This window comes from Uranotaenia lowii, chromosome 2, assembly GCF_029784155.1.
Source record: "Uranotaenia lowii strain MFRU-FL chromosome 2, ASM2978415v1, whole genome shotgun sequence".
NCBI lineage: Eukaryota > Metazoa > Arthropoda > Insecta > Diptera > Culicidae > Uranotaenia > Uranotaenia lowii.
Genome location: NC_073692.1, coordinates 296,991,760 through 297,007,044, shown reverse-complemented (window position 1 = coordinate 297,007,044; position 15,285 = coordinate 296,991,760). Strand labels below are relative to the sequence as shown.

At 43.7% G+C, this 15,285-nt stretch overlaps 3 protein-coding genes across 6 annotated transcripts; 2 read left to right on the top strand and 1 right to left on the bottom strand.

Annotated features, from left to right (window-relative positions):
- The first annotated feature begins 422 nt into the window (after positions 1-422).
- Positions 423-2,730, top strand: LOC129748159 (damage-control phosphatase ARMT1-like). 3 transcript variants are annotated; one of them, XM_055742670.1, is made up of 6 exons: positions 423-538; positions 709-816; positions 930-1,035; positions 1,101-1,324; positions 1,390-1,555; positions 1,625-2,730. In XM_055742670.1, the coding sequence occupies exons 2-6, from the start codon at positions 737-739 to the stop codon at positions 2,381-2,383; spliced, it is 1,335 nt and encodes a 444-aa protein (XP_055598645.1). In that variant the 5' UTR covers positions 423-538; positions 709-736; the 3' UTR covers positions 2,384-2,730. The 3 variants fall into 3 exon arrangements, with proteins under 3 accessions (XP_055598645.1, XP_055598647.1, XP_055598646.1); XM_055742672.1 differs by having other exon boundaries at positions 427-544; XM_055742671.1 differs by having other exon boundaries at positions 427-552; positions 713-816.
- On the bottom strand, positions 2,415-11,290 carry LOC129748158 (tubulin-specific chaperone E). Its single transcript, XM_055742669.1, has 5 exons — positions 11,019-11,290; positions 10,811-10,911; positions 4,100-4,262; positions 3,113-4,028; positions 2,415-3,049 (listed from the first exon to the last, which is right to left on the bottom strand). The coding sequence occupies exons 1-5, from the start codon at positions 11,097-11,099 to the stop codon at positions 2,742-2,744; spliced, it is 1,569 nt and encodes a 522-aa protein (XP_055598644.1). The 5' UTR covers positions 11,100-11,290; the 3' UTR covers positions 2,415-2,741.
- A 2,105-nt stretch (positions 11,291-13,395) lies between these two features.
- Positions 13,396-15,051, top strand: LOC129748162 (PSME3-interacting protein). Of its 2 annotated transcripts, none has more exons than XM_055742680.1 (6): positions 13,396-13,522; positions 13,652-13,761; positions 13,833-13,931; positions 13,999-14,159; positions 14,451-14,670; positions 14,734-15,051. In XM_055742680.1, exons 2-6 carry the CDS (start codon positions 13,665-13,667, stop codon positions 14,931-14,933), a joined length of 777 nt encoding a protein of 258 aa, XP_055598655.1. In that variant the 5' UTR covers positions 13,396-13,522; positions 13,652-13,664; the 3' UTR covers positions 14,934-15,051. The 2 variants fall into 2 exon arrangements, with proteins under 2 accessions (XP_055598655.1, XP_055598654.1); XM_055742679.1 differs by having other exon boundaries at positions 14,731-15,051.
- The last annotated feature ends 234 nt before the right edge of the window (positions 15,052-15,285 follow it).

Here is a 15,285-nt window from a genome sequence, read left to right as displayed (position 1 = left end):
AGAACTTCAACTTTTTTCGCGTAATTTCAGAGATTTTCGAGTTTCGCCCTATTATTGTTTTCGATTTCAGTTACGCCTGCAAGTTTCGCCCAATTGATCGGCCGTTTTTGTTTTGGTTTTGAAGTTACGCCCATTCATCCTACACGCAAAAACTAATTAGGCCGTTTTGTCACACACGGTCAACTCAGTTACGCCTTTTGGCTCTACACGAATAGAAAAATTCACTCCATTTTGAATAGGCGTAACTTCACGTTCCAACGAAAATGCATCAACAGGAAGTTTCGCCCAATTGAATTTTATCGATGTTTTGAAAGTTTTATGTAATTTTAAGATGAAACCGCGTTTGATAGGTAAAGTGCAACCGCGTGCATCCGGAATGACCGTTAACTCGATTTGTTTACATTTGGCAGTTTCGCCCTTTTGAAATGTTACGCTAGAGGTGATTGCAAAAGTGGCGACGATAGTAGTCCGCGGTGGCTCGCGTATTCAATTTTATAATCAATTTTACAACGCATTTAGTGCAATTTTAGTGCATAAGGTTGGTGTTGGTAGGTTCTGGATTGCATATATTCAAAGCAAAAGGATTAAGATGGTTCCATAAACCACTATCTATTGATTTTTGGCTACCGTTCTTAGAAGCCTGACTCAAGGGGCTTTGATTTCCAAATTTGGTAAAAATTAAAGTTTTTTTTTCTGATGTCTTTCTAGGTAGAAGATTTAAAAAACCAAACAAACAATGACCGATTACCAGTCGAAGTACAACATAATCGACGAGAAGCCACCTCACAATGTTCCACTGAAGGCGCAGTACAAGCGGTAATTAGAAGCAAGAAAATATGCGTCAAAGATCGAAGTTGATAAGCTTATTAACCCTTTGCCATTGGCCCTGTATGCATTGTCTCATGCATTTTTGTTTCTTTTTTTTCTAGAGGATTTGCTTACTACACCATGCGGGAACGTTTACCAGTAATCCTCACACAGGTTATCGATCAGCTTTCCAAGGACAAAGAACAAATCGTGAATCATTTCGGCGAGGTTGAACTTGAAAAAAAAATTAAGAAAAAAAACAAGTTAAATTACCCGAATTTTGATTGTTACAGGAAGCGCGCGAGGAGTTGAAACATGCTATTGGAGAAATTTCCAAATTGAAGTATGAGCTGCAAACCGACAAGGAGCTGAACCCTATAGTCAGTCAGCTGGGGGACGAGAAGCTGTGGAACGATTTCATTGATTCGTTGGGCGAGCAAAATTCCTTCTACTCTGCCTGTTGGCTGTACACCGAGACCTACATGTACCGGCGGTTGAACAGCATTTTTGAGAACACGTAAAGCATTTGATGTCTTCTGTTGGAAAGGAATGATATAATGTTAGATTATTTTTTATTTGCAGCTCGGCGCTTAAAAAGCTCGATTACTTTCAGCAGCAAAAGCATAAAGCGTTGACCAACTCGTACGAAGCGATGGGCGCTGTGCTGCAGTCGATTGAGAATTTCAATCAAGACGCAGGGAACAAAGACGAAACTGAAGTTGGTGAATTTTTCCGGAAAATGTTGAAGGTGAGTTCTGTGTACATACTTCCTAAGTTAGCTGAACAAATAGACGGATAACATTCTTCTTCTCTTCAGCTAAACTTATGGGGAAACCGGTGTGATTTGTCGATTACTGCTGGCCAGGACGTGAAGCAAGACGGTGACCCGTTCAGTTTGCTGGCTGCACTAGACGAATGCATCGTGAGCGATCATACGGTCCCGGTGTGGGAATGCGTTAAGGATCTCACACATTCCGGTGGCCATATCGTAGTTGACATCATTAACGACAATTCCGGCTATGAATTGTTCACCGATCTTTGTTTGGCAGATTTCATGATCGAACATCGGCTAGCACAGCGGATCAATTTCAACGTTAAAGCCATTCCGTGGTACATTTCCGATGTCACTCCCAAGGATATGCAGTGGACGCTGGACACCTTGGGGGATCATGAAAATCCACTGTTGAGTGCATTCGGAAAGCGATTGAAAAGTCGCTTCTTATCCGGAGAACTGGTGCTTAAAGAGGTCCACAACTTTTGGACATCGCCTTACGAATTTTGTCGGATGCAGGATGTATGTCCCGCATTGTATGAAGAACTATCCCGTTCGCAATTGCTGATTTTCAAAGGTGATCTCAACTACAGGAAATTGCTGGGAGACTTCAACTTCCCTTACACAACACCATTCCGGGACGCCCTGCGAGGATTCGTTCCCACGAGTCTTTGTACCTTGCGCACTGTGAAAGCGGATCTGATCTGCGGCCTACAGGAAGGGCTTTCGGATAAACTGGACGCCAAAGACGACCAGTGGATGGTCACCGGCGAGTATGGCGTCATTCAATTCGTCCGGAAGTGAAAAGAGGTGCTTTGCTTTTAAATGTTTTCATATTTAACACAATTTTTAGTACGATTGGTCTCGTTTTTCCTTTGTTAGTTCAATTTTTGTACCACAAAAATTAACCAAATCGGCATTTTTGCTCTATTTATAAATTTTGTTTGTGAAGTAAACGATTTCGTGTGTTTCATCAAAAACATCCATGTTAGCTAGTCGTTCAAAATAAATCCAGGCGCGCTGCAAGCTTCTCTCGTGGAGAAAGCGTGAAACTGCGAGCGGAAAAGTGCTACAAGCCACGACATTTTTTTTTGTTAAGAAAAATCAAGTCAAATCTCTTGAATGTGAGATAATAAATAAATATCACGAAAGCTTTCTTTCTTTAAAACACAATCGTGTCCTGATCTTCGACCGAGTAGAAATCCAAACTTTTACCATGGTTATCCAACGGAATCCGAACGTCCCGTTTGCGATCGAGCAGCTTCAGCTGCAGCGGACCATCGAGCTCGGAATAACCGCCAGCTGGGTGCCCGAACAATTTAACAATCAAGTTTTCTAACGTTTGCAGGTTGATTCTTTTGGGAACCTTTTTTTGGCGCATCTCCCCGGTACGTTCATGTAGCAGGTACAAATTCAACATGTTTGAAACAGTGCGAGTGGATGGTAAAAATTGCTCCGGACTTCCAAGCCCTGGAAAAGATAAAATATTCAATTAAATTAGGAATGTTATTAGTAATTGAATGAGCAACTTACTCTCCATAACCCTCGGGTACATTCGGTGCGACTTGAAGAACGCTTTCAGCTGCTGGGCGTCGTTTCGAACTGCGGCCCACTGAACGGCATACAGCTTCCACATGTCGCACTCGGAATCGCGTCGCAGCTTATCCGAAACCGTGGACCGGTTGAACATTCGCAACCTTCCGATGGATCCGACCACTCGCGAAACCGTTTCCTCGTAGCTAACGCTCGGATCTGGATCGATCGTTAGATGTTGCAGCTGCGCAAGCTTATCCAGCTCGTTGAAGGTCCCACACTGATCGACGATCGGATTTTCACGTAGGTATAATGTCTGCAGCTTGGGAAACAGGGCAATCTTTTCGGTGTGGGGACAATCCGGGAATGTTATCTGACGTATTCCATTTCCATTTAGCGAAAGTTCCTGCAGTTCCGGTAACATGCCAAGGGCCAAAATCGAGGACGAGCTTGAAATTTGGTTGTTCTGAAGATCCAAACTTTTTAATTTCGTCAGTACCAGTTCGTAGCTTTCTTCCGTTATCATCGACATTTCATTATCTTCCAGGGAGAGACTTTCTATCAGGGGCCACATCCTCGCCAGTCGAACCAATTCCGACCAGGAGCTTAGCGCACATTTCTTCAGTATAAGCTTCCGTAGACTGTGGAATTTGGTTACCAATGAACAAATTTCATCATCACTTGGGCTGATCAGTCGATTGTTGGAGAGATTCACTTCCTGCAGTGTCGGTATCTGGGCCATTATGTCTCCGACAATCTTCCAATTCCAAAGCAAGGTGGCCGAAACATCCAAAGAGTGCAGACTTTTAAAGCAGGACAAATCCCCGGCAGAGTTGACCGGTGAACAGGCCACCGATACGTCCACCAGATGATTCAGATTACTCTGCTTTCCACCAATTTTCTCCATTCCAACCACCTGAAATTTCGAAAAAAAACCCTAATTATTTTTTAAAATTGATTTAGAAAGTTTGAGCATTTTTAACTCACCTCAAACAACGATGCATGCAACTGTTTCTGGACCTCTTTCAATATCTCGGCATCCATGCGGATCGAATCCTCCGTCACGATATATTTGTCATTGATGGCCTCAAGCAGGGTCCAGAACGTGGGCACCTTTTCGCTGCGGATCATTGTGCCGGCGTTTTGTTGCCTGTGGATGAAAAAATACGAATTTTTGAATGACTATAACAACTATAACATGGTAACAACAACATTAACATTACTATGAAAATCAAAACTTCCAAAACACATCAATCATTTTTAAGTAAAATCAATCATCGACAAAAACCAATTATCAATATATCTTCTTTTTTCTTCTAAAAGTGAACTAGATAATATCTAGTAGATATAAGCACCCAATCAAACAAAACGGGTTTGGTTCCTTAAAGCCTAAAGGTATGAGCCGTTTCAAATAAACAATTTACAATAAAAAGAATGTGAATCAACCGTTTTTTGCACGTAAACCCATACTTTCTTCAGTTCCTCGACTGTCTTCACTACCTTAGGTCGTTTTTTACTTCATAATTGCCCAGTACTTCTCGATGGGGCAGAGCTCCGGAGTGTTGGGGGGGTTGAACATTTTCGGCACGAAATTGACCTTATTGTCCGCATACCACTTCAGCACGTCCTTGGAGTAGTGGCTTGAGGCCAAATCTGGCCAGAAGATTGTTGGGACGTTGTGGGCCTTTAGAAGAAGAAGCAGCCGTTTTTTTTTTAGTTGATCACCCAGGTGGTAAATCCTTTTTACGGATTGCATTCCAAGGCACGGTGAGCGACCGAGTCCCCCCAGTATGCTACTCTGGGTCCATGGGTGCAATTGGACGACTCATGATACTAAGTACCCCTAAGCCATGAAGTCCACCTGGGGCCGCAAACCTTGTTCGCACCTCGAACTGTTTAGTACACTATGCTTCAATAGTGGGAGGTCTATTCGCGCTAATGCGCTCCAAGGCAATACTCATTAACGAGACCACTTTAAGCGAAACCTCTCCTCCTTTCGACTCGACACGTGAACTCTCCTCTAACGACTTGAGAACCGACATCTCCTCGCAGTGACTCGAGATTCCCACACAAACCTCTCCTCTTCGCGACTTGAGGCCTGATCTCTCCTCTAACGACTCGAGATCCGACCCTTCCTCGCATCGACTCGAGGCTACCTCTCCTCTGCACGATTCAAGGCCCGATCTCTCCTCTAACGTCTTGAAATCTGACCTCTCCTCGCAATGACTCGCGGTGACCACTTGTACCCCTCCTCTTGTTGATAAGGGGGCCTGATCCCTCCTCTTACGACTTGAGACCCGACCCTCATCATAAAGACTCGGGGTTGACCACACAAACCTCTCCACCTGAAGGTTTGAGGCCTGATCTCTCCTCTAACGACTTGAGGCCCAACCTCTTATCTTAAGGGTTCGAGGTTTGCCACCTTGCCCGTCGTGTGCCTGATCGAGAGCAGCTTATCCTAGACTCGCGCCTGTCACGGCACACGCGCGGGACTTAACGCAACGACTCGGATGATTCCCGACGAAGACGTCATCCTACTCCGACTCGAATGGCTCACCCGGCGTCGAGAGCCACTCTACCCGTGGGTATTCCCCGGACGTGGAATAACCCTTTCCCAACGATTTCCATTGCGAAGAAGGTCAAGTCTTATCCCCGCAGCTTCTGTCGTTGAGAACAGCCCTACTCAGATACTCCCCGAAGGTGGAGCATCCTACGCACGAACGCGGCGCACCCACGGCATCCGCTACGCAGAAGGTATTGTCTTATCTTTGTAGCTTCAAACCGAGGGGTCGGACGCACTCTACTCGACAGCCCCCCGTCAATGGGGTTAGTCTACTCCGACCGATGTCCGGTCTTCTTTATCCCCCTTGGCTGGCAACCCTAGGATTTTTGGCCCACGGATTTTCCTGCCCGTTGTGTGCCAGATCGAGAGCAGCTTGTCCTGGACTCGTGCCTGTCACGGCACAAGTACGGGACTTGGAACGCTACGACTCGGATGTTTCCCGATGGTGACAACATCCAACACAGACTCGAGAGGCTCGCCCGGCATCTAGAGCCTCTCTACCCATGGGTATCCCCCGACAGTGGTTAACCCTCTTCCCTCGAGATCCGCTACGAGGAAGGTGAAGTCTCATCCTCGCAGTTTCCCTCTTAGGAAGCGGCACTACTCGGATACCCCCCAACATTGGGGTATCCTACACACGTTCGCGGCGCACCCCTGACCTCCGCTACGCAGAAGATGTTGCCTTATCTTTGTAGCTTCGATCAAGGGATCGGACGCACACTGCTCAGATGCTCCCCGTCGATGGAGTCATCCTACACCAAGGACTATAAAAATCGCTCACTCATCGAAACGCACATGAGAATGCTTCGCCGCCGGCTCGCTATTCGTTTGTGCTCAATACAATCACGAATAGCAACAAAAACGATTCTACGATGGCGGTTTCTTTGTTGCTCGTATTACAAAATATTCACGAGCGAGTCTGAGCAACGGGATCACGAGAGACTCGTATTTGCTTCGTGAAAATTTAGATACCAAGCTTGCTGTCTGTTTAGGGGAGTAAGTTCGTCAGTTCAAAATAAAAAAGAATCTTTCGGCTTGTCCGTACCGTCCGGGCACCGTTTGGTTGAAGATTGGCTTGCCCTACACAAGTGTACACTGTTGCTGTTGATGTTGTTGATGTTCCTTCAAGCTTGTAGCTTCAAAAAGTGAAGCACATTCTTCCGTAGGAAGCAATAATAACACCACTAGCATGAAGCGAATGTATTCTTTTGGCTCGGCATATTTACCTGAAAAAAATAATAACATCACTAACATGGATTGGCTGTACCGGCCGTATGTACACTGTTCTTCTTTTTTCAATTCCTGTTGGCTAACGCTGTTGAAAGCCAACACGGCTTGGCGTCAGTATTGCTGTTGCTGTTAGTGTTTTTTAAGCTCAAGCTTCGCAAAGGGACGAAGATTTTTACACGGGAAAAAATAATATTACTAACACGGCTCATGAGCGAGTTGGTAAAAATTTTCACGAACCAGTTCGCTGCTACGCAATCGTCGGGTTGATGCTCGACTTTGTGTGCAAAGAGGGAAGCAAAGTAAAAAGAAATCAGGAACCTTGTTCGTGTTTTCGTTTTGGTCGGGATTGATTCGTGAGAACAGGAGATTCTCGCTCACACCTCATTCGCGTTCCACGACATTTTTATGAGCAAAAATCGGAGCGATGCAGGTTCCGTCGCTCGTTTGAATGAGTTTTTCAATCCTTGTCCTACACCGTTCGCGGACTGCCCGTTCCGTACCGCAAGATCGATGTGGTCACACTTGCCAGGATCCTCCTTTTGCTACTTGGGATGGCCGAGGAGTTCGACATCATCCGTGTGAGTGCGGCCGTGGCCTTTGCCGCTCTCTTGCACACGTAGTCGACATGGCTCGTAAAACTGAGCCTGTCGTCAATCATCACTCCTAGGTACTTGATTGCGCGTTTGGACACGATATTGCACGGTCCAACGGCAATGGTACCTGTTTGGGGTGAGATAAGATTGGTGATTAGTACCATCTCGGTTTTGTGGTGGGCTAGACGCAGGCACTTGGAGTGCATCCAGCTTTCCACTGCCTGGATAGCTACCGTAGCCAGTAGCTCAACCTCCGCTGTTGAGGAGCCTCTCCCTAAGAGGACTACATCATCCGCAAATCCTACGAGTTCAGCTCCCGAAGGGAGGCTCGTTCGTAGGAGTTCGTCGTAAGTGATATTCCACAGAACCGGGCCGAGTATTGACTCCTGTGGAACACCCGCCGAGACCTCTTGTGTTCGCAAACCCTCGCCGGTCATATACTGCAGTTGGCGATTGTGAAAGTAACTTTCCACAAGCCTATACAGATATGCCGGGATCCTCATTTGGATGAGCGACGACGCAATCGCTGTCCAACTGACACTGTTGAAGGCGTTCTTAACATCCAGAGTGACCACCGCGCAAAAGCGGAGCCCTCTCCTCTTGGTTAGCCTGGCTCTGTCCGCTACCTCAATGACCGAGCGGATGGCATCTACAGTGCTGCGACCTCGGCGGAAACCAAACTGTTTCCCCGAGAGTCCGCCCTCGCTTTCAGTGTATCTCTGAAGTCGGTTCTGAATCACCTTCTCCAGGACCTTACCCGCTGTATCCAGTAGACAGATCGGCCGATACGCCGATGGGTCTCCTGGACGCTTACCCGGTTTTGGCAGAAGGCCGAGTTTCTGCCGTTTCCACGTGTCAGGGAACACCCGTTCCGTCACGTATCGTTGTAACGATACATATCGAACATATCGGGGAACTCCCTGATCGCGGCCTTCACTGCGACGGTTGGAGAGACTTGGCGATCTCGCGAAGTTCTTTCACCGTTATCCGCTCTTCGGCGCTGGTGCCCCAGTCATACGGGACTGTTGGCCAGCGGCCTGCCCATGACTATCCGATAGGCATCACCCCATGGACAGTCGTTGGCGTCACGGCATAACTGCTTGAAACGTGCCCTCTTACTTGCGTTGATGGCCCTGCGGAGGGCCGATCTCGCGCTTGTGAAGAGTGGTCTACGCTCCGTTCGCTCTTCTTGGGTCCTTGCGTTCTGCATCCTGCGCCTTGCCCTATGGCAGTCGGCACGCAGACCCGCAATCAGCCGCTTAGGGAGGCACTCTTTCATGTACACCTGTCCGTTCATCGTGTCCTGGGTCTCGAAAGGTGCACTCCGTTTCCTGCACGTGCAGATGGCTTGCCAAACCAGGAATTTATTCGCAAATTTGGACATTTTCTGAGTGAGGACATTCTCTGGAACGCTGAACTTATCCTTGGCCGTGAAAAACTGGCTGTCGAAGATCTGTTTGAAATCGGCCTTCATATACGTTTCGTCGTCTATGATGCAGGATTCAACTTTCGTCAGCATGTTGAGGTACAACTTCCTGGTACGTGTTTTGGCGGACTTGTTCTGCTTCTCATCGCGATTTGTGGCCGTTTGTAGCTTGAACGTTTAAAGCCCAGCCTTAGTTTTGGCCTTCTGGACAAAACTTCGGCTTGATAGATTTAAGTAACGGAAGTTGAGGCTCGGAATGTCGCGATCTTTCCGTTGAAGAGTGTGTGCTACGTCAATGACATCCTGAGCGCCGGAAAAGATGTTTCAGAGGTTATCTGGATCAAGACGATCAGACCTCTCATCGTTCGAAGTTAAAATTGGAGCCCTCTGCCATGAGGTGAAGAATGGTTTGTGATTGACAAATTTTCTAAGTGAAATTGGTATGGTTAGCACAGAACCTGGAGAATGCGCGGATAAAGCATTTGGACCTGAAATATGCGTTCATCAGGGAGATCATGAGAAGCGGTCTGCTTTCTTTGGGACACATCTCTACTGAGAAAAGCCAGCTGATGCGTTCCAGGAAGGAGTTATCGCGAAAGCGTGGCATGCGAAACTGTTCAGCATGATCAATGTACGAATTGAGATGAGGAGTTGAAACGTACGTTTTCAACATCATGAAATGAAGGGGTTCGACATTTTCTACCGGAAATTGACACTTTGAGATTTTCGATTAATTTTTTTTTTTATACGGGATTTTCATCCTCTGGGATGATTCATCCCTAATATTTTCGATTAAGAAACTTACGAATTTGTAAAATTCAAAGTTCAAACACCATTAATGAAGTTCGGTGGAAAAATTTATGGTTTACCGAAAATACCTTTTTGGTAAAACAAATTACTGAACTCGTAGTCTTTCGATTAATGTGTATGTTGTAATGACTGATATTGATATTCAAATAAATTTAAGCCCTGTATACAAATTTGTCTTTGGATTTGGTCCTGTTTTGATTCAAAGTAATAAAAAAAGTCGTTTATTGTACAAGAGAACAGCATTTTTGGTGCCTAGGTTTAGTCCCTAATTCAAATTATTCGGCAGAAAAAAATATGAATTTTGTTGCCATGGTAATTGATGAACAAAAAATATAATTCAGAAATAAAAAAGGATTTTTTATCAATATGTTATCCATAATTCCAAAGCAGGTTTAAGATATGCCAAATTATCCGAATAAGTTATTAAGCGAGTTTTGTTTTAACATTTTTGTATCTAGCATTAAAATATTCCCATATTTAACCGAACGATGATTGAGAAAGTAAAAATAAAACTTGAAACTGTTTTCACAAAATACTAAGTGACTTGCTGTTTTCCTCTCCTGTCATCTTATTTTATTCGATTCAATAAATTCAATTCAAATTAATGATAATTTGAATTATCTAAAATAAAGCTCAGTTGCCAGGTACTTAATTATCTATAGTGACTTAAGAGCCAAATTCTAGAAACAGTACTTAACAGCAGAGCGATTGGCTCAAAAGTAAGTTTAATTTATACAATGAAATGAATTTACCTAATTCAAATAATTAAGCAGGAAGCTAAACAAAGGACCAACCCATTCATCGAAATAAAATGAACCCAATCAACCGAATTAAAAGTCCAATAGCTTGATGTTTTAGAAACAAAACATCATATCCGCTATGTCCGGTACGCATTTAGTTTTTGAAATGAGGAAGACATCGCTATCAACAAGGAACGTCCTCGCCCCTTTCGCTGATATAGTAGAGAAAAAGACAAATTCAAGCAACCAAAACGATTGATGATGACTCATCAACGTCATCACATCAAAACAACAATCGTCGCTCTTAGCTACTTTCCCCGGAGAGACATCACTTACCTCGTTTGGAAGTACTCGACCCCGTTGACCGTTCCGGAATGTTTGCCCCGCTGGGGATCGTCCCATTCGACGCCAACCCATTCGCCCTCGGTGTTGGCCACCTGGAACGGGGAACACAAACACACAAAAAAAAATAAGTCCCAAATAGAGCCATAACGAGAAAACAAGGCCAAATTCCGCCCACGAAAGCAGTCATCATTTTTCCTACCTCTCCAACGTAACGGATCGTTCCCGAGTGCTGTCCAATCCGGATCCTAACTCCCACCTCCAGATGGCTTTTCGGGATCATTTTTAGCGTTCTGCCCTACTGATTTCTGAACGTTTCACTGGTTGGTGCAACTGAATTTGATACGATTTTTGGAATTTTTGTCGCAGATTCTTGCGTGTGGTACGGAACTGTTTCGCGAGTTGAGTGAAAAAATTGCGTAGAAAAATAAACACGAACAAAAGCCTTTTCGCAGCAAGCGTTACGTTTTGACAAATACTGTTGTTTTCTCCACTCGTGGAGTGTTCCACCCAGAGTGCCTCAAGTAGGGTGGGTGCATACTGAGGAAAAGTAGGCAAGGGGTACCAAAAGTTTCTCATTGGTGGGGGGTGGAGACGGTGCGCTTTTTGACAGCGAATTGTTCGCCTACCATGCCTACGATTACGATTGCCTGTCACAAGATGGACGATTCCGTGCATTGGTATAAGAACACACCTAGCTTTACCCGCCTTGGTTCCACCGTACCCGATAAAAACAAACACAAATCGTCGCCAGTGTATTGCTACCTCCCTCACTCACACGCTCTCTCGCAACACTGGCAAAATTATCGGTGGGCCACCGTCCGTAAGTTTAACTCCGACAGGTCAAAACCAGTGCAACACCGTCCGAATAAACAAACAGTTTGACAGCACCTAGTGGTGCACCAGTGCAACACTAGTGCAACACTCGGCATAAACAAATACACTAAAAGAAACGTTACGTACACCGACAAAAATTGCTTTTTAAAAATTACGAGATTTTTCTTACGTTCTAGTTTCAACGGGTTGCACAGCTTTGATAAAGTTAATCGAAAGGATCGAGCTTCGGTCACTTGACGCAGAACACCCGCATGAATCGGTATTATACAATAACGATTTCCATGATCTTTCTCCCAAGACACACGAAAGATCAGCTTTATAGTTTTGGATTATTAATGTACGATTAAACTAGTCTTTTTTTCATGGAATGGAATCGTTTGGACGCACTTTACGATACAGCGAACGGGTCGTTAAGTAGAGTAACCATTCATTTTTTTTGCTTTTTTCTACTCACAATGAGCGAGTGGTATCATATGTGGAATCTTCACTTAATGGTTTTCTCATAAAAAAAAAACGATACAACATATCGTGTCCTTTAGATACAATTATTACTATGCAATAAACTATTGAAATGAAAAACAGTTTTAAGATCGTTTTTATAGCATTTTATTCACAATAACATATAGTTTATTTAAAACACAAAAAACACATTTGTTATCGACTACCGATCCTCGCACCGTTGGAACCGGTGCTGTGGCCTAGGGGACCGGCCCAACATAACAATAATCTTCCGTTAACAGCGATCCTCAAGTTAATTAAATGTGGCCCAATTCCGACGTCTGCTTTTTGATCGGGAGACATCCGGCTGGCTGCGACTGGAAAAAATAATTTTCAATTAGGAAAACTGAAAATTACAAATCAATAAATCAAGGTACTTACCCTCGCACAACTGGAAACTGGCGGCATCGCCAACCGATCCATCGCACCATCGAAACCGGTTCTGTTGCGTTCCGGATTTTATTGAAAGAGTCAAATTTTCACGAACTGTTTCGCCGCGATGAATTTTATTTTCTTAATTAAAGTTCAACCACGTGTAAAAGTGACAGCAGAAAATTTTGTGGTGCGTTGCTAAAATAATCGATTATTTTTCATGATTATTAACTGTATCTTTCAGGTATAATTTTGTATCTTATCGTCGTGTTGCCAAAATTACTCAATTTGTTTTTTGGAAGATTAATCTTATCTTTTAGGAATGGTTTTTTCTCGTTTCTAGCAAAGACACATAAGCAATGACCCAAAAGAAATCGTAACTATTAATGTTATCAGAACCGAATAATTCGAAAGATGCATAGTATGGTTTTTAGCTATGCGGGCAACCGAATGCTGCCGGTTTTTGTTTAAGCCTATTCATCTAGTTTTTGTTGCTACAACATTGAGGCCCCATTTGGTTCCGAAGACTTTGAGACATTCCTAAAAGTTTTCCGAAATCAAATTAATGTATACAGCTGTCGAAATATGGGCATGTGATTGACAGGCTTAGCCAAAACAGCACACAATTCGATGATTCAAATGACCAATAATTCTATAATTTCTGTTGCGGACCTTCACACATCCAGCTGATCACATGGAAACCCAAATAAAAATGATAATACATTTTAGGTTCAGGGCTATTTGCCCTATGTGTGCACCATGCATGGTTACATCATCTTGAGGAAATGTTAGAAAATTTAATCATAACTTTTTTATAACGTAAACTGAAATAATTTGAGTCTCTTGTCTGTAATCTGTGGTATGAATGTTTTATAGAAGTCTATACTGTATTTTTGTTCAGTGCATAATAATAGCAAAAATTCAAAACAAACCTTTGTATTTCACGAAATTTCCAGTGGTTTTTTTCCGTTTTCCCCCGATAATTTCAATCAGAATTTTGTAAGTATGGCATGGTTAACACGTTACTGATGAATATGTACTTTCCTAAAAGTCATGGTTTTGATATTCTTTCAAATCTTTGATAAATATAAGGAGAAATCATATTGTTTACCTTTCCTTCCGTTCCAGAGTCCATCCCACCATGAGCAGTGGATTTGTGACGGAAACGGAACTGGCCGATGCTCGCCGGAAGCGACAGGAGGAATGGGAAAAAGTACGCACAGCCGAACAACCGATGGGTAAATCCAAATCTCCCAAACTTGTAAATCGTCATAAGGCGGTTTGTTTTCATATTATTTTTTCCCCGCAGAGGCTCCGGAGGAAGAATACGATGGTCGTTCCCTGTTCGATAGGTTACAGGAACAGAAACAGAAGAAAGATATGGAGTACGAGGAAGCGCACAAGCTGAGTTAGTATTTGGAAAATTCTTGGAAAGGATTCAAATTAATAAGAAAAATGCTTCTTCATCTTTTCAGAAAATATGATCAAAGGACTGGATGACGATGAGGTTGAGTTTCTGAACTTGGTCGACAAGAACAAAATTAACGCCGAGAGGCAGGCTCAGATTGAGGAAGCCAAAGAAATGTCTGAATTCCGCCTAAAAGTTGCCTCCCTGCAGGAAAAGAAAATGGACGAGGTAATTTAAAGTCGAACATAAAAGTAATTTAAATGATAAAACTAGTAGTACGATCAGCTTATTTCAGCCAAATTTATAATTTGAAAGCTTAAAACAGAACATATTACATCTAACCGACGTTTTTTCCTTGATCTTGGACTTCTCTCTAGGAAATGATGCGTACAGTACTTTGATTTATTAGTGTTCAACTATTTGTGACCTAAGAAAATTTATCAATCGTTAAAAAACTTTTTAACAGATAAAGAATACATAGTGTATTAATTAATTATTTACAAAATTTTACACTTTCAGCAAATCCAGCAGCAAATTTCGGTCCCGAAGCCAGTCAAACCGATTGTCGGCAACAATCGGATGTCACAGAAGAAAATTATGGCTGGGGTGGTGGTGAAGAAAAGAAAACACGAGGAAGATTCGCCTTCAACCACTACAACGATCAGCGAAAGCCAGACCAAACCAGATTCATCGAAATCCGTCTCACAAAAGGAAGACGCTCAGGCAAATGGGTCAAGTGGTAATACTTTTTTTCTTATTCTCTATTACATGATATCCTATACTCATATAACCATTTCAGCAGATTCCACCTCGGCTCCAAACCAAGCAGTGCCGAAAAAGAAGCTGAAAAATGGAGCCCTGCAGGTGATCGGCATCTTGCCCGGCTTGGGGTCCTACCGGGACTCAACCGACTCGGAGGCTAGCAGCGATTCCGACGACGAAGCTGCCGGCTTCGACTGGATCGGACGAAAGTTGATCAAAGCGAAGACGGAGAGTAAGTAAAGGGTAAGGGAGATGTTGTGCGGGTGCGATTGAGTTTAGACTTATGGGAGGTAACTTTTACTGTTTTTTCATGCAACTACCTACTAGTCTGTAAGATAGATTCCTACGCTGAAACATTCGAGTTGGGTTGTTCCGTTTCGAAAACATACCGAAGGCCGTTAGGATATGAAGTTTATTTCATGGACATACTCTTCATTGATAACGCAATTGACCTCTGTTCGTTTAAAGAAGGTTTTAGAAATATCCAACGATGGTATAAGCACTGATGATTGACTGATAACACTGGCCCCCAATTCTATCGACCATCTTCGCAATAGTTTGTTGAAATAGTCTGGAAAAACGGGTGGAGGTC